The sequence below is a fragment of the Ixodes scapularis genome, unplaced genomic scaffold, assembly GCF_016920785.2.
Source record: "Ixodes scapularis isolate PalLabHiFi unplaced genomic scaffold, ASM1692078v2 PGA_scaffold0__279_contigs__length_252992795, whole genome shotgun sequence".
Taxonomy (NCBI): domain Eukaryota; kingdom Metazoa; phylum Arthropoda; class Arachnida; order Ixodida; family Ixodidae; genus Ixodes; species Ixodes scapularis.
Genome location: NW_024609835.1, coordinates 86,353,511 through 86,377,632, shown reverse-complemented (window position 1 = coordinate 86,377,632; position 24,122 = coordinate 86,353,511). Strand labels below are relative to the sequence as shown.

Sequence of the window (24,122 nt, the reverse complement as noted above, 5' to 3'; positions counted from 1 at the left end):
CGTCCTAAAAATGCGTCAAAATTGAGCGTTTTTTCGGAACGCCGCAAGATGCCACCTCTGCAGTATGTTTATAAAATTAGTCGTTTCGATTATGCTTAGCAAGTTTCTAATTGGAACCATATGCTAATTTTCACTAATTAAAAGGTTTATTAGTAAATTTTATTTAATTATTTACTTAATTAGTATTTTTTTCAATAACAGACGACCGTTGAAACTGGAAACTTGTTCCGGCAAGTTTTTTTTTTTTTTTTTTTTCAATTACTTAATTTTAAGGGATTTTTGAAAGCCTTCGCTGAAACGCTCAATTTAAATTGTAGAAAATATTTACTAATACGGACTCTGCCAACACTTAGGCATCACGAAAGCAAACATTTACGAACGACGAATGATTCATTTGGTTCGTGAATGTGAAAAAGAATACGTTCTATAAGTGCCCCTCCTCCGCAAGGCGGCGCCAGCTCGTTCTCAATAAACCCTTTTCAAAAGCTCATCGAGCAACACTGGTGGCCGCCATGTTTGGAAAGCGTTTACTGCGCGCAGCATGTGATTGGATCCGAGTTCACGCCGAGCGCTGACGCAGCGCTCGTGCCCAAATTATGGAGGCCTCGGATAATCGACGCAGCAACAGGGTTGCGTTTCAGGAAGTTCGCCAAATTGGGCTAGTCTTATTTGCAGTTGGCGGGAAAAACATGGTAGTTGGCTATTTGGCTAGTATTGGGCTATTTCTAACCTGTGCATTGGGCTATTTCTGACCTGTGCATTGGGCGATTTCTGACCTGTGCTGGAACCAAAATGCCTGAAAGCACTTGGGTTTATAGGTTCGAATGTATTTTTAGGGTAAGTTACGTGAACATTTGGCGCTTCAGTCCCTTAACCCTGATAAGTTTGCGACAGCAAACACATTCGTCTTCTTTTTGTGCGCCATGCAAGCAAGTGCTGTTATTCCTCCATCTCAACAAGTGAAGGCGCGATTCTTTGCGGCCTTTACAGCACCTGTTGTGCGCATTCTTTAGGTTGTCTGAATTCTGCATAGTTTTCCCGTGACGTCATTCTGGTCACATGGACGTTTGCAAGTCCGGTCTCAGGGCGCCGCCATCTTTCTCCGTGGGGTGCGCTTGGACGAGCCATAACCCGATAACGAAGCCTTGCTAAGGCGTCGTAATCGGATTATGGCCGCGCCCAAGAGCGCACCCCACGGAGAAAGATGGCGGCGCCCTGAGACCGGACTTGCAAACGTCCCAATATAGTGGAAGGTATGTTGTCATGCGCTTGTACGAGCGTTTCAGGAAGTTCGCCGAACGTGCAAGGGACGCCATTTCTGGGGCATTTGATGGATAAAAATGTATTATGTGTCTTTTCTGCTCAAAATAAACGTTTCAAATTATACGTTTCTTTTTTTTTTTGGGGGGGGGGGGGGGGGGCTGTTTTTGGGCTATTTTTCTGGATCGACATTTGGCTATTTTTGGGCTATATCTCGTAGACGTTTGGTGGGTTGGAGTTCAAACACCTGGCAACCCTGCGCAGCAAGGGTCTATTGACACGCGCATGCGCACAACAGTCGCACTTCGGTCGAACTCCTCTGAACTTCGCGTGAAATGTTCGCGAAAGTCGAACCTGGTCCACCTCGAACCTCGCCGCAGATTCGCGATATTCCAGCAACCCAAAAAATGTCCGCGCGGCAAGAAAGAAAGAAAAAAAGAGCAGTTTCAAAGCGGGAACCAGAGACCGCGGAATGGCGTGACTGCCAGCGCGTTCAAACCGAACCCAGAACGAAGGCCAGGCGCGCAGGCGGCGATAATCGGCGGTGTCGGGTTCCACACTCGCCTGCCAAAAACAACCGTCGGCCGCAGAGTAACACGAGGACCAACACAAACAAAAGACCCCCTTGATAGCGACGCGGCGAGGAGAAAATCCGCCAAACCGCTGCATTTTGGAACTTCCACACAATCGTTCGGGTGAACAAATGTCCACGGCGCTCCTTTAGCGACTTTACGGGAGCAGCAAGAAGCACACTGCCGGCTCTGTTCAGATCAAGCCATGCACGCGAGTGCGGACACGGACACACACACGCACACAGTTTCTTTCATTTGTTACTTTTTTAAGATGTGTAGGAAACGCATTATTAATATTTAAAGAGAAAAAAAAAAAATGCTCGAGTGCGCCACAACGGAAAGTTTTCGTCTATGTCATGTTTAGTGACATCTACTACGCAGACTATAAATATCAGAAATCTAAAATACTTTGCACTTATAATAAATCCTGGAAACTATCGATTGAAATATGCACAGCACTAGAGGTTATATTAATTGTGTGCGTGAAAAATGTGCAAACCTGGCACCTTTGACGTTTTGTCGCCAGATTCCATGAGCCATTTTATGAAGATATGGAATAGCTGTAACATTAAAATGTGTGATATGTTCTTATTAAAAAGTTCTTTCGAATGATATATAATTCGTTGCTTTATCAGAGAAAATTAAATTTAGATGTCGCTCCAAATTGTTTTCTGAAGTACCAAGTTAAAAAAGAATTCGAGGGACCATTAAAAAAAGAAGACATCTTCGCTTTTCCAGAAATGTATATTGATAGTTCTCCCCATACTCTTCTGTTTGATCATAAAAGACATTAAAAATAACATGTTTCATCATTTTGTTTTCTTTCTTACAGCACTGCAAAGTGTACCTTCAACGCCGGCATTTTTGCCGAATGCCACAGACAGGATTATGTTTTGATTCCGTGTATTTTATGGCTAGATATATTCATGTGTGCTGCATTCGGGTATTGGGCTATAGTTCAAGCATTATATTAATTGGGCAAGCAATAAAATCGAAAGGATGGTTTGGTACCAGTGGTTTCTGTTTCACGTCTTGAATTGATCGTGCCACAAACAAACGCTTAATTGCAAGCCGAAAAACAAATTGGCTCCTTAATTTCGAACTTCGAAATTTATTTGTCTGAAAATGACGTGGAACGAAACCCCAGGTTCAGTTTAACGCGAAAAGATCCCTCCCATTCTGAAGTCCTCTACTGACACATACTAGTTGACAAACTTCCAAAGTTTACGTTTCTTTTTTTTTTTTTTTTTTGCATTGTTTCTGGCTGGAGTTTGTTCAGGACTAACATAAACCGTTTGTTCACAATCTAGCATGCACACGAAAATTAACGCCAGCACGTGATTCTACTCTAAGATAAAACAGCAACAACAACAACGATTTTTATGTATTAAACTGTCTGTGTTATGAAACCCTGCGTTCAGGCTAAAACGAAGTTTTATTTCGGCGAATACAAATTTATATTTCGATCATTAATCAATTGTATAATAATTCAAGTGTGATATCGTTCGATCTACTATCCTCGCTATCCCGAAGAGTCGGATATGTGCATCTGTGATCTCAAAATTAAGCGTTAATTTTGAAATTAAAATTAAGATTTCAAAATTCAGTGATTTCAAAACATAGCGTGATATCCACGCCCACATGACAGAGACTGTTCGCGCTCGACAGCCGCGGCTCGTTGCCTCTTTTATTTCGCGGAGATCTGCCACGGCAAAGTTGTCAATCGAAAAGCATAATAACAACACTTCCAAGAAGCCAGTGGACGCGGAAAACATAACAAAAGATAGAGATTTCATTGCAGGACACACGAAACATGGCGGTGACGTTGCCCTTTACAAGCGTGCAAACAAAACCCGAACCGGAAGTGGCCCGAATACCATGTATACACGAATTCAGTTTCTCAGCTAAATTTAGCAGAAAAACTGATGGCGCGTGACCTGAAGTCACGGGATATATACACGTCAATTCACACCTTGGGGAAATTGACGGCACGGGACCTACCTATATGTCAACCAAGTTTTCCCCGCCAAATATAGCGGGAAAATGAACGTCCTGGGGTCAAAACATCATTCAATTTCCCCGCCAAATTTAGCGGGAAATCGACGTCACGAGACTTGTAGACCAATTGAGTTACCCGCTAAATTTAGCGAAAAAATTCACGACTTGCTCTCACTTAAACCGTGCAGTACAGCCAAAGCTACAGGGGAGAGAGTGCGACCCGAGTTGTCCAAGAGGAGGGAAAGGAGGAACGGGGGAATACCAGCCCTTTGTCTCCCGTTTCTTATTTCTCTCATCTTGAACAGGTTGGCATTCGCCCTCTCCCCTTAGCTTCGGCTGTACTGCACGGATTTAGTGAGACAGAGTAGAGACATTAATCAGGTTTTCCCGCTCAATTTAGTGGCGAAATCGACGCCACGTGACCTTAGAACCATTCAGTCTCCCGGCTAAATTTAGAGGAAAAATATACGTCATGTGAGACACAAATTGTTCCACCAATTCGATGGACCATTTTCTAAAATAAACTTCATGCAATACAAAACCTTTTTTTTTTTTTTTTTTTTTTTTTTTTTTTGCATTTGGGCGGGGATGCATTTGTTCATTTCTCGCCTGACCGCGGAGAATGCATTATGTACTTGGTTAAAATCCTTCTGAAATGTAATTTAATTACAATTACAACTAGATCCAAAAGTATTTCGTTATAATTATAACTAATAGAGCACAATTACGCATTAAATTCAAAACGTAATGTAATTCGCGAACGCTTTCCTTCGAGAGCTACCAGACTTCAATCGTGTTAACGGGATAGAGTTTTTTCCCCTGCAAGGTATTTGCCCGTTCCCTGTCTGTCCATTACGAAGCATTCAGTATTGTACGATTTGCATTCGTCGCGTTTTCTGTCTTAGTTTCACCCGATTCACTAATGGTATATGAGTACGATACGAGACAGTTTCATAATTTTGCAGCATCACCAAGAACGTCGGGGTTCTTTTTTATCGCGGCAGTTCAAAGCAAAAGTGATTGATCCGTCCTGGTAGACGCTGAGACAAAATGGAGGCTCAAACTAGGGTGCCTGTGTATGAAGGCACTCTAGCTCAAACAGCCGACACCAGTAGCGATAGCATATTTAATGCACAAATTGTATATCGCTTTCATTCCCCATCTCCATCGCGACAATAGAGGCTTCGCTTTTGTACAACCCCCCCCCCCTCCCCCCCCCAAAAAAAAAGGAGAAAAATTTAACTGCAACACGAATTATTTTTATTTAAAATAAGGAATATGCACTAAAAGTATTCAAAAAAAATCAAATGACAGTAATTCGATGCACACAACTCATAATCGTAGCAAGTAAAGACATCTTCACCAGAAGGAAGTGATCGGGGCTACGTAAGGAGGTGGTCAAATTTTAAAAGGAAGCAAGAAGAAAAGAGGAATCGAGGACACGGAACAATGCCCGAAGTCCGGCAAGTCCAAGGGACAGCGGGGGCGCCGATTTTCTATGATTAGCAGACGAGCGGTCGAGCGACCGCAAAGCGGCGGCGGCAACCTCAGGAAGCAGCAGACGACGCCGCCGCCGCCGCCACCAGTGATGTACGAGCAAGGTCTGGCGCCGGGAGTTTCGGCGCCACACGAACGCTCCCACTCCTTCATCGGCCTTCTTTCTCTCCTCCGTTAGCCTCGCCGCTGTGCCGCCGTCGTCTGCTGCTGCTGCTGCCTCCCCCCTCAATCCAGAGTTCTAATAAATAAATAAACAAAAAATATCTTCGCCCACGTTTTCGGCTCTCCTTGAACGAGCTCCACTCTTCCCATCACGCTCTCTAGACATTGTAATCCCCGACGCGCATGCGCGAGGCGACGACGACCAAACCTGTAGAAGTACGCATGCGCGGTGCAGCGTGGCGCGCCATTCTGTTGATTTGTTTTCTTCCGGAGGCCCGGCGAGAAGGGAGAGAACGTGAGACAGGGGTGGGGGAGTCCGTCTGCCGTCCGTCGTCTGCTGTCATTTTCACTGGCGCCGTATCGAGCTTTGTAATCGCCAGTCGTTCGTTCCCCTCATCACTGCTCCCCCTTCTACTTTCTTCCCTTATGTGCGTGCGTGCGTGTCGGGGGACGTCCCGTTCCCGTTAAATCTTGAGGGTGCCCAGACAGAAATAGGAGAGTGCAAATTAGTGACAGCTTCGTCAGTGTTCATTCCACCTCCGCTTTTCCTTCAGCGTGCTAACGGAAACCGGTATGTTTTGGGCAATTCCTGATGGCTGACCCATCTGTCAAGAGACATGGCCAGGTCAAACCGTCCTCTGAGGAAACGTCAAACGACCCTCTTTCCCCCCTTGCACCAAGAACTGGTCAAACAAAAGCGTCAACAAGATGACAATGCTCACTGACACGATTCATACGACCTTTCTTTGCGCATACGCTCTACAAAAAAGCCCGTGCGTCTACTTTCCCGCACAACACTGGGAGAGCCAATCACCGTAGCTTACGGAGACAGCTCAGCTAATGAAGATGCCGAAACATATGCTTAGACCAAAAAACGCAGTCTGAGTTATGACGTTTTCCACAGCAGTTAATGTCGCAACTCAGACTGCGTTTTTTGGTCTAAACATACGTTTCGGACCGTCATTCGCTGATCTGTCTCAGTAAGTTGCGGAGATTGGCTCCCCGAGTGTTGTGCGGGAAAGTAGACGCACGGGCTTTTTTTGGAGTGTAGTTGTAAATAGGGACGAGACGAAAACACAGAACGACATGGACCGAGTTTTGTTGCACGTCAAGCCAGCTAATTACACACGTCCTTATATTTCCGGCTGGCTTCAATTGGCAGCAGGACAAAATGACGCACCCCGAGATGGTCATTACCAGTTTCCACGCCAACGTCCACAAATCTGTTATCGACCACAGTTAACTACCCTTGCAAGGCGCGATCTTAACGCTTGTCGAGAAGTCGGGCCGTAAAGACAACGTCAGTTCGGGGAATAGCGTCGTCGCTTAATCGTCGGAGGGATTGCTCCCTTACAGAAGAAAAAGCGCCACCTCGATAAGACTTATCGAACCAGCACTTTTTAAGCGTGTGTTTTATGACCGCCGTCTCACGAGTTGCACCTTATCGGATTGTTCGCAAGGGCGACTTCATCCCACGCAGTGTCGTCATCTGGCCCAACCCAGCGGTTGGCCGGTTCCTGAGAAGCAACACTCTTCACAATGAGCCATTTGAAAGCACCACACTGCACAATGACGGAACAACTGACACCGAGGAACGTCCGAGTCTTTCCATAAAAGCGAACGTCGGAGCCGAGCCGATCAAACAGCGCCGAAAGTGCAACGTCACCGCGCTCACCACCTTTCTTTTTTTCTGTGTAATGGAGCTTCTGCTCTTTAATGCAACCAAACGCATAAAATGTGCCGTGACGTTGCGGTTTTAGTGCGCCATTGTGCGCGAATTCCACAGCTTCCAACAGAGGGCAGGCGTGCAAAAGGGGGCCGTACCCCGGTAACTTGCGTGACCTCGCAAAAAAAAAAACAAAAAAACGCGGATACATTGAGAAGTTTTGGGCGCCCAAGAATCAACGGGTGGCGCGACAACTCTGTCTGACAGCGCCGTCTCTCCACATTACTGCGCTCTTGGTGCGGGAACCAACCCACTGTCCCACGGCGCCACCAGTCTGATTGAGGCGGCGATTGTAGAGTTCCTGAATAGCTACGGTAGCAGAGTTGCGCATTCAGCCTCGGCGCGTGGCCGTAGAGCCGGCTTTCCCGCACGAGATGGATGCTTTGCTCCTCACGTGACTAAATTTGGCGAATAGCGGCGCGGCGCGCGCCGCCGCGCATGGAAAACAGGAGAGGAGGAAAAGGAGGCGGAAAGCAGGGAAACATACGCCGGGGCGCGAGAAACGTCGGCGGAGCGACCGTAAAGGTGGCTTTCTTGCACGCCAACGGATGCTTTGCTCCTCACGTGATGGATCTCGGCGAATAGCGGCGTGGCGGCGCGGGGAAAACAAATGCGCAACTCTGGCTCCCGTAGGGAGCCTATACAGGAACTCTAGGCGATTGCAAGCTATAGGGCCATCTCTCGACATTTGTGCGTACTATTGGTGTGCTAGCTAAATTGCCGCGACGTGGAGCAGCTTGTATTTGCGAGCACAAAACAGATCGGATATCGAATGAGCCCAACCAAGTGGACGAGGAAAGGAACGTCTGAAAATAAAGATGCACATGGGCCTCCTGCGCTGAAGCTTTGAACAAGCTCTGGCGCCCTCGTTTTGGGTAGTGCAAGCTCACCGGGCTGGGACTCCCACTATTGTGGCGCCTTCGCTGCGATTTTTTTTTTTTTTTTTTTTGTCTTTTGTGTAGTGCAGAAGAACGGAAAAAACACCTTTGGGCGTCCGAAATCGGCTACATTCAACGCCCCAAGACAGTCGAAAGTTCCGGATTCATGCCACCACCGCTAGGGTACGCGTCTCGTATCTCTAAGTGGTGATGTTAGAACATCTGGCGTCCCGACGTTGTTCCTTTTTTTTTTTTCCTCCCCTCTGTTTTTTTTTTTTTTTTTTTTTTTTTGGGGGGGGGGGGGGGGGCGTGATACAGCGTTTCTTGGTTCACGCTCTCATCGTCCTAGCTTTGGCCTGTGCTTCGACGGCGTTAGTCGGCATTTTTTGGTGCTTCGCGCCAGAGCAGGCACGCTTCTGTATGTGTGGCAGTTTGTACTACCCAAAACAAGTCCTAACAAGTCATTTTTCGCAGCGCCTCCTGGGCAATGCAGGATGCCTCTATCCTTTTAGACGAGAAATACATTAGCGCCCTTTAAACCAGCTGAAAGAGCGACACCAACTTCAGGCGGGTGCCCCCCTAACGGCCTAACCAGATTCATTCCAGCGTGAGTCGTACTCTAAGAGCCAAAAGTTCTAGAGCGCGGACCAGAGTCGCTCTATCAAGCACTCGTAAGAGGAGCTCACAATGTCTATGCACTGAGAGACTGAGGGAGGAGGAGGACACGAGAGGAGACGTCCGAACGCCCAGCTCTGATGGGAAGGATTAGTGGGTACACCTAAAACTTTTGATGGCGAAAAAAAAAACGCCCGACGCCGCCTTGTAACGCATTCGACAAGTCCAGTGGAGCCAAAGGCTAGCTTTAGGTCCACTAATCATTCCAGCCAGTTCTCCGATGTACCCGCGCACTCTCGTCTCCATAGACCGTTTTTGCGTGACGGCCGCCATGTTGAATTCAGACGTATAGCTGACGTGGGGCCAAATAGCAGATCAGCTTATTTGCCGATTGGAAGGCGCCACAATTCAAAGGCTCTGTGCCTAATACTTCAAAGTTTTTCTTTGTTATACTTATTTGTATTTTAGTTATGCCTAGTTGCATTATTTTTTGGCGCCCAACTAAACTACCTCATATTTCAACGTGACAACCGTCACACGAAAAAGGTCTATAGGCTCAGGTCTTCCTTTTATTTTACTTTGTTTCGGCGCTAGAATCCGTTGCAACCTAAGAACGAAGGGCGAGGGTAAGACGGGCCGGGGAGGAGGAAGCAGACGGAACGCTAAAGAGAGAAGGAGGTTTCCCCCTATCTTCTCCAGCGTTCCGTCTGCTTCCTTCTCCCAGGCCCGCCTTACCCTCGCCCTTCGTTCTTAGGTTGCAACGGATTATAGAAGACTACTTCTCGAGCCCAAATGAGCCCAGACATGACTTACACAGCTACTGGGCATAGATTTTCTTGCGCACATTTATATATATATACATATATATAAAAGAAGATTGGCGAATGTTTTTCGATTTATTTTTCTTCATAAATCGGTGTATTTCGGGGATCTGCTTCGGAGGCACGCTAGAAACGGTAACTGTCGGTGAAAATATCTCATGAAAAACAACTGCAGAAAAAAAAAAAGGACTAACTGAAGTTTATCTTTCTTTTTTTTTTTTCGGTTTTGAACGATTTTGTATCTGTGACACCGAAGAATGTAGCTGTGTTATATTATCTTTTTTTTATTAAAACCAGTAATTCTAAAGCTTACTTAAAGATTTTTTTTTAGACAGTAAAGACCCTACGCTTTTTTTTTCTTTTTTTTTTTAACATTTATTTTCCAGAATTCGAAACGGAGCCACGCCCACTAAAAGCGGTTCTCACGAGATCGTGAAAGAACGGAGTACGAAGCAGGGAAAGAAAGGCAGCAAAGCTCGGAGAGCCCCAAAGAAACAAAACAACGCAGCAGCCCGATGCAGCGGGGCCCGCACAACGGAAATGCGCGAGCCTCGTCGTGAATTTCGCGTCGCGGATCGCGATTTCGCGGTCGCCAAAAGCGTCGGGGAGGGGGGGAACGGCGTGACGAGGCCACGAGGTTCCTTGACCGCTCCGAACGCCGACCGACGATCAAGGAACGGGCGCCGCTGCCATTAGGAGACCCACCGGCACCCAGGGGGAAGAGGAAACGAGAAAACACGACGGCGTCGGAAAGACAACGTCCATCTTCCTCCGGAAAACGAGACAGTGGGACTGGCGGGAAAAGGGTTTTCACGCGTAGGAAAATACCGACATTAAAAGAAAAACAAATAAGCGATACAGAAATCAAGTCATCAGTTGAACTGATCGGAACGCCCCTGTGGACAATGATTTACACCCCTCCTCCCCTTACCCAAAAAAAGGGAAAAAAAAAACTGAGCCTCTTAATAAAAAAAATGGCAGATCGCCACGAGAAGCGGCCGCTGAAATAGAAAAGGTGGGAGCGGCAGACAACGGATGAGAGGAGAGCCACGTGACTGGCGCCCCGCTGCGGCGAGACGCCGAAACAGACTTCTCCCGAGCGAACAAGTGTGTTCCGGGTCCTCGCCGTTGAAAAAGCTGTGCGCTGGTGTCCAGGTTCCCCGAAAAATGGCTTTTTGATGTTCTGTGCTACCAGATCCTCGCGCTCCAAATCTGCGACCGGGCATTCTATGGCTCCGTCGTCGAACTGCCAGGCTTTCTGAGTATAGAGGAGGCTATGCTCTTGCAGAAGTCTAACTATGGATCACTCGTCTAAGTGGCATGACGTCACGTGACCCGTGGTGGCACCGACCATGCAACACATGAGCGAAATGCTGCACAAGTTTTCATCTCTGGACGTTAACGTTTGCGGAGAAAAGTTAGGGAAAGAGCGAAGAAAGCCGCCCCTATGGAGTCGATGCCGCACCATCCTATACCGCCGGGATTTGGACCTAGTGTGCGAGGACTGACGTCTATCGGTAGTTGCATGACTGACGACGATTCCTACGCGTGCGTTTTGTTAATAAAAAGCCAATGCGACCTGCACCAGTCATCGGATATGACCAGGCACAAATGCAGCCAAAGCCAATGACGCCCGTGCGCGACGACAAGCGTCACTGTGATCGGTCAGCCACGATTGGTCACAGACTGCACTATGGCGTCTTGAGCATGATTAATTCTACTTTCATTAAAGGAAATAAGAGGAATATCAGACGGTCAACTATAACGGTCTTGGTTTAAGAACATGATGATTACAAGCTTCCACCGTATTTTCCCCTACTAGAGCACTACTACTCCTGCACGCTCGGGCCTACCCGAAAGGTCAGGCCGGAGCATTCCGGTAAAAACCTCTTTACTCGGCCCGAAAGCCGGGCCGAGTAAGGAGGTTTTTGGGGGGCCTCGACCGGGCCCGGGCTTTTATCTGCCGGCCCGAGCCGGACTCGGGCTTTTGACCGTGGGCCGGGCTCGGGCCAACACCTTGGCGGGCCTGGATCGGGCTCGGGGCTGCGGCCCATATGCATCCAGGCTCACCAGTGAGTGTAAATAGTAGGTCTGGTTTCAGTGTGGGACGTGCAATCACTGTTAATGTCGTTTTGACGACAAGGAAAACATGAGCATAGCTACACTATAGACCTAATTCACAAGGACGGTGCCATCTTGAAATTTCGTCACCTCCAGTATGAGCGAAAACATTGTCCTATCGTCGCCACAGCAATAGAATACATCTAAGATATAAGCGTAATGGTCTCACATTCTCGGTTTGTCTTCCCTTGATTCGATTATTATTTGAAGGTTGAAATGCTTTATTTTTTCGCCGCCCATCCGGTCTAAGGGTGTGGGCGGAAGTCGCCTTGTGGGACGGGCATTTCTTTGTTGTTTTGGAAGAAACCAGACTAAAACCTGCCTTCTCGACAAGACGCAGCGACAGGGGCTGTACCAAAAGAGCCGGGAAAGGTGTGAAGGTCAGCTTTCATGTGTTTTGTTTTCTGCTTGGTCGGTTCGTCTGAGAACGCGGGTAGGTGCCGTGAAAAGGGAAACCAGACACCGTCGGACCACGACTGCTTGGGCGGGAAGCACTTTGGCCTTACTTCACGGATACTTGGGGTCGTCAGGTTTATTTGTTGTGTTCCACCATGAACGCGGGAAAACCGTCAAGTTGTCCAGACCACTCGCGGACCACGTTCAGTGCGTCTTCACGTTCAAACGGCCGTCTGATCGTTCGAACTTCCGTCCGCTCTTTCAAACTCGGTCAAACTGTCGACTGCTCATTCAAACGACAGCGCGTCGATCAAACGCTGGGATATGAAGTGCAGGTCTCAAAATACTTCTAGAATTGAACGTTGCTTGGACTAAGTAAGCTCGATGTAAAAAGTAGATGCAGGGAGATAGATCATCGTTACCGGTGGCCATCACCGATTTACTTGGTCCGATATTGCCTGCGATTTTTGGCATCGACGTCCAGCACTGCAGCTCTACCGTCCGCGCTTTTGCAGCCGGAGCGACGTCACGGCAGAAAATAGTGAGCAGAATCTCATGGTGTGAACCGCGCTTTAGCATCCGTTCTGCGGCGTTCACGCGGAATGAATCGCCGCACGTCACATTATTTACACCAAGTTTCGCGGTGTAACGAGCCTCGTTAATTTAGCTCAGGCCACTAAGACATTGCTAGGAAGAGACGTAGAATCTGCAAAAAAGAGCACGGGGACTCGCACAGACAGCGAAGACATCCCATTCCAACGGTTCGTTTACGCGGGACGCGGCGCTTCTTTGCACACCCCATCGCGCATGCGCGGCACCGGTGGCGAGCCGCTAGAGGCCGCTCCGGTTTGTTTGTAAACATAATTTGGCGTACACACAAATTTACGTAGAACTTTGTCTGGGTGGCGAGTGAAATGAAACGCGATTATGTAAGCAGTTCTAATTTATTTCGGGAGAAATCGCGGCACTTTATTGATAGATAAATACTCGACAAGCATAGCACGATGATATAGGTCCAGGCCACATTGCACGCCGACACATACCGTAGTTCTCGCCTTGTTCCCGAAGTGCAGCATGTCGGCCTCTACAATATTTTGCGTCGTGTTCCTCGGGCATCACAACTGTCGGCACAAGACCGATAATGTGGCTTTCTACGCTCGAATTGAGGGACGCAGCACACCGCTATCACAACTGGTTAATGAAGAAGTAAAGAGGAACGTTGTCTACAGTACAGTAAGAAAAATGGTCGCCGGTGTGCCGGCGGTTCCTTCTGCACGCGAGAGCGGTGGCGAAGAATTCGTAATTGCAAAACCACCAAAACGGAGGCTCCTGGATGAGTTTCAAGACTGGCACGGCGACCCCGACACGGACCTTGATGACGGTGAGTGTTGCCTCCATGCCGGACAGTCGTGTCAAAACAACGCTAACTTGTTGAAATGGTGAAGCAAGGAATTTCCACGTCTTCCTTTTTCCTCTAGCCAAGACAGTTCTATGCATTCCAGATTCTTTGGATAATCTTTTGTTCTTGTACAAAAAAAACCTGTAGCATTTTAATTCCGTAAAAAAAAAAAAAAAAAAAAAAAAGTAAGCCCACTTTTTGTTCGGTTACCATGTTAGACCCTGGCACTTCCGCCAAATAAGGAAACAATAATTTTAAGTTTGCGGCACCGGAAGAAATACTCTATATCGGTAGAAATATAGCTGTGAACAAAATCAGTGAGGAAATAGGTCATCTGGCTTTTGTTAATGCCGTTCGACTCCTCTTGGGAATAACAAAAAAAAAAAAAAAAATAATAATGTCGTAGATGTTGTTTGTTGCTCACGCTTACAGGTCGATCAATTCCCCACGAGATAGAGGGGGCTCAAAGCGATAAACTGGCATCCCGTTCACCAGGCAAAAGTGACCCCCACTTGACTGCCGCCCAGTTGTACAATTTTGACCACTGGACACGTGACACCGTGCCAATTCATGAGGCAATTCATCAGGAAATAGACTTGAAAATAATACCAAAGATACAGATATGCGACAGTACTGGAAGAGAGACGTACAAAGCTGACAAAAAAGAAAAGAAAAATAACTTTATAGACAATTAAACTTTCCAACCTCGAATGAAAGCTGAAGCTCAAATTTTTTCCTTTCAATATTTTGGCATGTTTACGTTATTGTTTTCTGCTCGCGCCGCAGACGGCGCTACACAGCGCCGTTGAGGTAGGCTCCAAAAAGAATTGTCTTTCAACCCGCAGTGTAAGCAACGAAACAACGAACAATGAAACGCTATTTCTGTTGTGCGTGCGTGGGAGCGTCTGTGTGTGCGTGCGAGTGCTTCACCGAGAGCTAGGCCGCTTGGGGGAGCGCTGAGGCTTTCAGAGAGGTTCCATCGGCGCCGCAAAGTTTTGCGTAAGTAACTGTAATTATGCCTGAAATTTTGCAATTACAGACGCTAGAAAGTAATTAGGTTACAATTCTTTTTGGCCGAAAGTAATTAATTACATTTACAAATCAAGTAATTAAATTCCAGTAGTTCAATTACTGTGATTGAACTACTACTTCTGAATGTAAGCAAAGCGTTAATTCGTAGCCTTACTTTGTCACACTAAACGTAAAAAAAAAATTATATATATATATATATACCGGGTGTTTCTGCGAAGACTTTCAAAAATCCTAAAAATTAAAGCGTCAAAAAAAGAAAAAACTTTCTTCGGGAACAAACTACCAGCCACGGCGGACTTCAGGAATTGCCAAAAACATAGTAATTAGCCAACTAATTAATTAAAATATGTTAATTAACTTTTTTAATTAGTGGAAATAGACATATGATTCTAATTAGAAAGTTGCTGAGCGTTATCGAAAACCACTAAATCAGTCATTTTGAAAAAGACTTTCGGCGCGTGGGAAGCGTAGTATTGTACTAAAGTTACCACTCGTGGAGGAGGCAAAAGGCTGGGGCTAGATAAGAGACGGAAAAATCGCGCGGGCGCCTTATCGCAACCGCTAGCTTTGTACCTGCTCAAAGAGCGGTAACTTTAGTGCACTACTACGCTTCTCACGCGCTGAAAGTCTTTCTGAAAACGACTGATTTAGTGGTTTTCAATAACGCTCAGCAACTTTCTAATTGGAACCATATGTCTATTTCCCCTAATTAAAAAGTTAATTAACAAATTTTAATTAATTAGCTGGCTAATTAGTATGTTTTTCCCAATCCCTGACGTCCGCCGTGGCTGGTAGTTTGTTCCCGAAGACAGTTTCTTCTTTTTTCAAACGCCCTAATTTTTAGGATTTCTGAAAGTCTTCGCAAAAACACCCGGTATATATTAACGCCTTTTTTTTTTTTTTTTTTGGGGGGGGGGGGGGGGGGGGTTTAGTGGACGTTGCAGGTACGAAGACTCGCAAAAGAACAGGCACGAAAGGCTCGCAGACGCACAGACGAGGCCCTTCCAAGGCGGTTTTTCCTCTCCGACCCAGAAAGACCATGGACTGAGGAAATTTGGTAAGCGAGAGTGAGGACAACTTCACGATCTCTCGTGCTCGTGCCAGCAAGGGTCAGGATCGAACGCAGCACGCGCCCGTCGAGGAAGGGGACGGTAGCAACGAAGCGGTCGCTCGCCGTGCTTAGGACCAACACCCCCGACAACCCGAGGTGCTGGGCAAAAGGGCAGCGCGGAAAGGCACGCCAAGTATGCCAAGAAGCTCGGGGGCGAAACGCCCTCTTTCTCTCTCCCTGCCACGCACAAGAGGAGGAAGAACGAAACAGCGAGGGGTACAACCAGGGGTACTCACGCACGAGGGAAAGCAAGAACATCGCGGTGGGGCACTTTGCACATTCACCCAAAAAGAACTTCCCCCACTCCACCGCCCTCACAAAAAAATAAAATAAAAACGGAATGAAACAGAGACCGCGAACGCCACCAGAGTGCCGTCGTACTGCTTTGAGACGGGCGCAGATAGCAGAAAAGCAAGGAGGAGGGGACGCGATGCTCGTGTTTGGGTGTCGACCGCCGCTCGCCGGGTCCCTCGCCGGGTCCCCCGCCGTCGTCCCGCATTCTTGGCGGCTGTCTCCTCCTCCCGCGTGTATCCCCCCAGCGGCAAACCGACCACTGGACCACTGCCCCTTCCTCACGGCGGTGCCCTTCCTTTAGCAATAGTGAAATCCCCCTCTTTTTTTTTTTCTTTTTTTTTTTTTCGAGTGCGCGTTTTGTTTTCTTTGTATCTCCTTCCGTTCGGGTGGTGGCGGGGAGGACACGCTTTTTGTCCGGGCATCAAAGGCGGCGGAAGCCCTCCGCGCGGTTTTAGCGGCGGACGCAAGAGACCGCCCAGACCAGAAGTTCATTGCGTGTTTCAAGAATGCCGTTCTTCCCTTTTTGTTCGTTTATCTTTAATCGGTTTAAAATTTGCGAATGAGTATCGACGTGATCCAGCGTCTACGCCACGTGGGCACTTCCCACGGGCATTTCAATACCAAATGTGCCGAAGACGTTCCAAGTTCCCAAAATGTCCTTTGCATTGATCTTGTTAACGGTAATTTCAATGGGCAATTTTAAACACGCATTAAGTTCCTCTTCTTTTATTTTCGCGCTAATGCTGCACTCGGTGCACGTGCAACAAAAAGGAGAAACCTCCGAAGGGCTGATCAACTTTCGCGAACTCCGATGGGAGTACATTTCATCCAAGATTTGAAGTACCCGCGAGTACTTGGCCCAACACTGCGAAACCGAGGCGGTCACACTCTTACTGAAATCGCGGAAACACACAAAAAAGCACCGAGGTAACACGTTAATCTGCTTCTCCGTAACTACGCCAAGAGCGACCAACAGGCACGTATCCGCGCTGAGAGAGCAAACGACTTGCACGCTAGCGTTCACGAACAACGTGCGCTTCCCCGGATGCTGCATCCAGTTCCCCAGCCAAAACCGGGCACTCCCCCGCAGACGACAGCACGATTCGAGTGATGCGCATAACGCCGAGTCATTCTGTAGCACCTTTTGGAGGAGCCAAAAGTACTTTTGGAGCGCAAGCACGTGCACACTCTGCCTTCGCACTTCTCTGCAACAACAGGTTTGATTTCCTAAAACAGGAGCTGTTTAGATGCCGGTAGAAGCACTGGGCATGGTAACAAGATGTTGATCGATGAAGGACAGTAATGGACTGGTCCGAATGGTCATTTTAGGTACGAGAAACTGAATAGTATATTCCACAAAAAAAAAAAAAAGTTCACACGGAACGAATAAAAACACAGAAAATATACGAGGGACAGACCGACACAGTTCTTTCAACGAGCAACTACATTTAAATACAAGACACTAGAAAAAGAAAAAATAAACTTTACTTTTTCTTTTTGTAGTATCTTGTATTTTCTTCATTTAATTTTCTCTATGACCAAGGCGGGTCATCATAGTGTAAAGGGCATCATTTAAATGTGGTTGCTCGTTGAAAGAACTGTGTGTGTCTGTCCCTCGTATACTTTTTGTGTTTTTATTCGTTCCGAGTGAACTGTACTCCATCCAACGCGCTCTGCTACGTGTACCACAAAAATAATGTTGGAATAATTTGGAGCACACAAATGGATGTTTCATTATATTTCTAAATGCCGCAATTAAACGCAAATTCTTAATTTAAGTTAGTTTAAATATATATATTCGTTATTAAACTATAAAAATCAATGACATTTTGTTTACGGAACCTCATATTAACAGTTGTCGGCATGTGAACGATAATTGTGCCTCCCCAAAACGATCCAGCCAAAGTCGTTAAGGTATTCTCATGCTTCCACCTACTGCTTTACCAAATTTAGTTTTAATGTATTCTATTGACTGTACCTCGAATGGATAAAACATAGAAAGGTGACAACTAAACAACGGATTTCAAATAAAAATAAGCCTATAGAGCAGTTCATATAAATTTTCTTGCCAGTACCCTCGCTAAATCCCTTTGAAAAAGATGGGCAGAATACCGCAGTCTATAATAAATAACAGCCGCAGTTTAATTAAGGACCTTACTGCAACTAAGAGCCGTTACACTAACACTCACGAGGTTCCCTTTTGCTTTAATATATATCTGACACTGACACCTCCCAAAATTTTTGTTTTATGTTTTGCCAGGCGATCTTATATGGTGTCGGAAGACTGCCCAATCAGTATTTTGCGACAGCATCACGTAAATGTTTAATAAAAAAAAAAAATGAAACTGTTCGAAACCGAAACTGGATCGGGGAGGAAGAAGAAATATAGATGAGGAGAGAATTAGCGCAAGTCACGTGCCTGTGAAACTTTTTTTTTCCTTCGATCAACGATTTGCGGCTTTTTAGAAGCCACAAAAAATGGGTATCATATTTCTTTTCTATTTTTAATATTCTGTCTGCTCCGTCGGTGACCCACGACTGATCAATTTTGGTGCGTGTGTCTAAACCATAGAAAACGGCACGTGATTACGGAGAAGAGAGTGAGCGCGATTTGAACCGGCAAGTTCTCGATGGGCGGTTTCCGGACGGAAAGAAAACGAATTTCGAGCAGCAAATTGTGTTCTGCAGGTAGTTGGGCTCTCATGTGTCATGTCATAGCCTCCTCTATCTGGGATGCCTGGTCAACGGCGCGGCGCACCGTTGTTTGGCTGCGTTGGGGCTACTTCAGAGGCGCGCCGCTACGCGGCGCCTGCAGGCCCGGGTGGAGCAGACGACACGCGGGCAGTAGCGCGTAGCGCCGTACGCCGCCAGGTCAGGATGAGCGACACACAATTTCTTACAGAAATGCAACAGATTTATACCAAAGTGCAGCAGCATTATCACATGCTCAGTTGGCCTTATTATATGCCTGTTCTGGCCCCAAGTTTGACCATTTTAACTTTTCACCGCTTTTAATTTTAGTCCAGAGAAGACACATCGCACTAACAATCGCTTCCTGTTTACTTTGTTTCTGCTTAATAACGAAGCACAAGATCCTCAGGCGTTTTCGGGATTTAGCCACAGCACCCTTCCGACCAGCATCCGCTGGTCGGAAGCAATGTAAATTTAATAATTACATTTTTCTACTTTTACTTTCGTGCGACAGAGCCTGCGTGGCGTATTACATGAAATATATGTTTTACAGTCTCAAACAACAAACACTTGGAATAACTTTCGGTGTTAATGTAATCCAAAGGGAAAAAGAAACTGTGCTAGAATTTACCTAAATTTATTGTCAGGAAAGGTACAACAAAACGCACACCACAGGTTTCTTCACAGCTTTAGACTTTTTCGAGACAGTGGTTTTTGAGCTCTTCCTTGTATTTATCCACTGTCTGTTTTAGCCGATCCACCTGTGCCTTCAAGTCTCGCTCTCTTCGTCGCCACTTCTGACGTTCTACGACCGACAAGGCGCTGCGCACATCCACCTGGGTACCTTCATTTTTTGTCGGCACTTCCGCGGCTGATGGTTCGACTTTATCACGGGAGTCACCACTTGGAGCATTTGCGCACATGTCGAGGCTGTCGTTACCTCCGAAAAGAAGGCTCTTTGAAGGGTGTTGCTTGGAAGTAGACGGGGCAGCCAGGGAAGGGCGAAGAACGGCAGCTTCCCGTTTCCTCACAGCGGCGCCGCTTCGAGGTTTCTTCGCACTTGGCAGCATGTACTCTGGATACTCTTCGAAGTCGCTAGGAATTGCACCCCTCTTGAGTTTCCGTGTCTTGCATCCTTCCTTGTAGTCTGTGGTGAGGAAATGCCTACGACAAACGACCGAATAACGCAACGTCGTATTCGGAACCCAGTCCTTTCTGGCGACGACTTCCAACCACGTTTCTCTCAGCTGACTGTCACTAGGAATCTCGTGAAACGAAGTACCTGGTACTGTGCGTTTTGAGTCCGACTTGCATTTCGGCACACAACAGTACGCCATGGTAGAACCAAAACACTTCCGAAAGTCCCGGCGCGAGAACGCGGAAAATAGCGCGGAGAAATTCACGTTGAGCGCTCGCCCGCGGCCCTGCGCCCTGCCAGCCCTGCCATCCGAGCCAGACTTGTACGTAATCCGTTACAAGTAACGAAATTACTTGTAATCCCTTACATTTATCGGTAATTTAGTAACAGAATAATTACATATTTTCTAGAGTAATTTTAAAGTAATTCCCTTACATTTTTTACGTAATGGATTCCTTGTAATCCGTTACATTTTTTTGTCAGGCCCAACCCCCCCCCCCCCCCCCCCCCGCGCCCTTTCTAAATAAAGTTTTTTTTTTTTTTTTTTCGTTTTGGTAAAGTTGAGCGCAGTGACACTGTCACGCGAATTGACCAGCGCAAAGGGAGGCTTGCCACTCCTCAGTTCCGCAAAGCCTTTTTTTTTTTTTTTTTTTTTTGCAACACCAAGCTTCTGAATCTATTAATTGTTTTAGACTCTAACAACAATGTCGAAAAATCCAAATGAACATTTCTACAAAAAAAAAAAAAAAGGGGGGGGGGGGGGGGAGGGGGTTGCAGGTTATTTCCGCTTTTTTTTTTTTTTTTTTTTGTCCTTTTTTTTTTTTTGCGATCGAAGACGGGGGGAGGAGGACACCAAGTTATTGTGTGCCTCTTCGGGAAGCTCGTGGTGGTAAGTGCACTGAAAAAGATTAACAATGTCCTTCCCGGTTATAGTGACTACGACCGTTTTCATAATGTCACCACACGAGACAACGCTCCGTCTACCCTACCCTTTTTTGAGTAAGCTTTTTGCGAGCACTTAGAAAATGGTAACAGTCTTCCTTTCTTCTTCTTCCGGTTTTGCCCCAGCAGGAAGCATCTTATCTCGGGATACGGTCCATTCGTCACATGCGCACTCGTCACAGGACGATTGGTCACAGGACGATTCGTCACACAGGAACATTCGTCATAGGATGACTCGTCACGCGGCCAACCGGTCCTACAATAGTTCGTCCCCTAAAAATGTATTGTTCAATTTGGTTCGGGCGCGGACAACGTGCGAAGAATTTGTAACAAACGTTTTAGCTTGTGGTTCGGTCCCGAACATTGAATGTTGGTTCGGCTAGAGCACTATATAGCTCCTTCGGAGCAGAGTAGCGCAATCTAGAACGCCGTCTCTCGGCGACTAGCGGCGAACGCCCGGAGGTTCCAACTGCGGTCAGAAATGCATGGAGAACGTGAGAAAATCGTTGTTTCTTCAGTTTTGTGGGGATGTGCGGAATGGAAATCATTTTTGACGTAATAATGAACCATTTTAGAATAATATGCGATAAGTTTTGTGCCATACAAGGACGTAACATTTTTTAAAAAAATTGCCTGAGCGGCATCATGCAGCAGACGACACGGCGACGTCACACCATTCACGTGACCCGCTCTGGCCAACCCGAAAAGCCCATTTCCGCTGCGAGCAAAAATCGTCTGCTTCAAACGCCATTGCCTTGGAAATTGCCTTCTCAAAATTTGCACACGCATCCGATATTATTAAAACTTTGATGAAGTGTTTAGCGCTTTACTAACTTCACGACAGGCTAGTTTTGAAAAATGTGAACTCGCCGTTAGTTTTTTAATCAGCCGTGTTATGTCGATCTCCATGTATTCTCCCATAGGGCAGGCCGCCTCCTGGAACCCTGAGTACCACGTGACTCGCACCGAGCCGCTCTGTCGGCCATGTTGTCGGCAAAACACGGGGTTCAAAGGATTGCGCTACTCTGCTCCGTAGGAGCTATATAGTGCTCTAGGTTCGGCCTGACAAAGTGGGTCACCTCTTCTCTCAACACGTCTTTCGCTTCTCAAGGTCGAAGAATTTGTAGCAGACGTTTTAACTTCTGGGTCCGTCCCAAATGGTGAATGGGGAGGCCATATAAAAGCGACCATTTTCGAACTCGGGCTACATTCAAAAGGATGGAGGTGATCGCCACAGAGAGAGGTGGAGCCATGCACCTGCACGAGGGGTACTCGTACACAGGCATGCAGCAGAAAGAATTCCGATACTTATTGGTTTTCTCGAAGAGGTGTATGCAAGGCAAGGTAAAAACTTATTTGGCTGCCAGTCGGGTTATTGCTCGTTCAAGCCAGCAACTTAGGTCAACCTGCTGAAGAGTCGTAATATGATGAAAGGATAAGCGGATGAGTATCGTAAGATTAGTTTTTCTCACTATTGGTTTATGTCACAGTGGGAAGTCGTGAAACTCCTCATCAGGGAATGTGGGCGGTTGTTGAGATTTACAATTTTCTATCGTCCCCTGCCAGATCGATGTGACCAGTTGCCCGGATGACGAGTCATCCTGTGACGAATGTTCCTATGTGACGAATCGTCCTGTGACCAATCGTCCTGTGACAAGTACGCATGTGACGAATCGTCCTCATCCCGCATCTTATCTCAAGCGGATATTTTTACAAATAAAACATAATGGTGGCTGACGTAGACTTGATATTCTGGGCTTGAGGAGAGTGCGAAACTCGTGATTGGGACCATAGCGCAGCTTACTTCTCTGCCCTTCGCTGCTCGGGATACGGCCCATTCGTCACATGTCGATTCGTCATAGGGCAACTCGTAACTGGCCCGTTCATCACAGCGGAACATTCGTCATAGGATGATTCGTTACGCTGGCAGTTCGCCACACATTGACCCCAAGACTGTTAAACTTTTTTTCTTTCTATTTTGTTTTCTTAGGAAAGTTACGAAAGTGGATCACTCAACGAAATCCGCGCAAGATCAGTGAGGTTTATTACTGTACGAACGGGAACAAAAACATGTCGCTGCTCGTGGCATCAGCGGACGTCTATCTGGAGAACACCGGAGTAAACTGCAGTCGGTTCGTGCTCCGTGCATTTTTGAACTGCACCAAGAAAGGTGCACACGGCAAACGTGCGTATACATTTCCTTGTTTTAACCGACGTTCTAATTAATTGTTGTTATGAGTGTCCTTCTTTTTCTTCTATTACTTATATTTATATACTGGAAACTTTTTTATTCACCAACGTCTCAAGTGGGGCACGAACTGTTGTTCAGAACCAAAGGAAGAAGAATATCGAGCCAAAACTGTTCAGAACCAAAGGAAGAAGAATGTCGAGCCAAACCCTATTTATTATTTAATTATCACCTCACTGTTACAAACTCTGTTTTGCTATTGATGACTTCCACAGCTTCGCGATTTAAACAATGGAGAATTTTAGTAGCTCGGTCCGATGACTCCGATAACGATATCCGATACTTCGCCGTCGTCCTTGCGCAGCCATTATATCGTTATCGCGGGTATCGGAGGTATCGGAAGGATCTACTAAATCTCTCGAATATCAGACAACGGCTGCAACGACGAAGTTTTGTTCTATCTTCGAGGTAAATAGTACTTCCCTTGCTTCACTGAAAAAGCTCAACGCAGAGCATAAAACATTCGTGAGGAACAATTTGGCACTCCCATCCAGTGCCTCAGCTCAAATGGTGTTCAGCGTAGCAGTCGACATATTGAGTAAGAAATACCGCAAGATGTTTGACGAGACTTTCGAGAGCCAGCTGTTGCTCAAAACACTCAAGGTCTTAAATGGAACAGGTTGCAACAATAAGAACTTGAATAATTCCTCTTCCCTTTGTTTCTTACTTGAGGACAACAATGTTGAAAGTAACGCCACGAAAGTAACGGATTACTTTTTGGGGTAACGGTCAGTTACTTTTATGGGAGGGTAATTGTAATTGTAATAAATTACAATTTAGCCTTGAGTAATTGTAAATGTAATTCCTTACTATTTTTCAGTAACGTGTACAAGTCTGATCCGAGCCATCCGGGGCTGGTGGCGCCGCCTCGCGGAGAAGCATGGCAAACGCAAACGGCGGCTCCGTCGACTCTGAACAGGCATCCCAGATAGAGGAGGCTATGGTCATGTAGAAATAAAAACCTCGGCGAGCATACATACCCCGTCAGTGCCCCTTTAACGTCCCGCTCTGGGGAAAAGCGCGCCCTTTAGCACTCCGATGCACTGCGGCGAAGCAAGAGAAGCAAAGTTGCGACGCTTGGCTGGCGGTTGCCGCCGCATCACTGCAGTAGCTTTCTTCAGCGCGCGGTGAGATGCGCACTCAACAAAAGCCAACTTACGAGCCAGTGCAGACTAGGAACCCGAGAGATATCGCGAAAATTCCGAGCACTGTCACCGTTCG

General features: G+C 46.7%; 2 protein-coding genes across 2 annotated transcripts in view; both read right to left on the bottom strand.

Moving 5' to 3' along the window:
• Positions 1-24,122, bottom strand: part of LOC8031782 (mothers against decapentaplegic homolog 6) — a 127,565-nt gene that overhangs the window by 20,788 nt on the left and 82,655 nt on the right. The window lies entirely within an intron of this gene.
• Positions 1,468-1,929, bottom strand: LOC120846418. The gene has a single exon (XM_040218165.1). The coding sequence runs from the start codon at positions 1,927-1,929 to the stop codon at positions 1,468-1,470; it is 462 nt and encodes a 153-aa protein (XP_040074099.1).

What these genes read in the sequence shown, in the direction of transcription:
- LOC120846418 (XM_040218165.1), bottom strand. Translation starts at nt 1,929, where the DNA reads ATGCAGCGGTTTGGCGGATTTTCTCCTCGCCGCGTCGCTATCAAGGGG.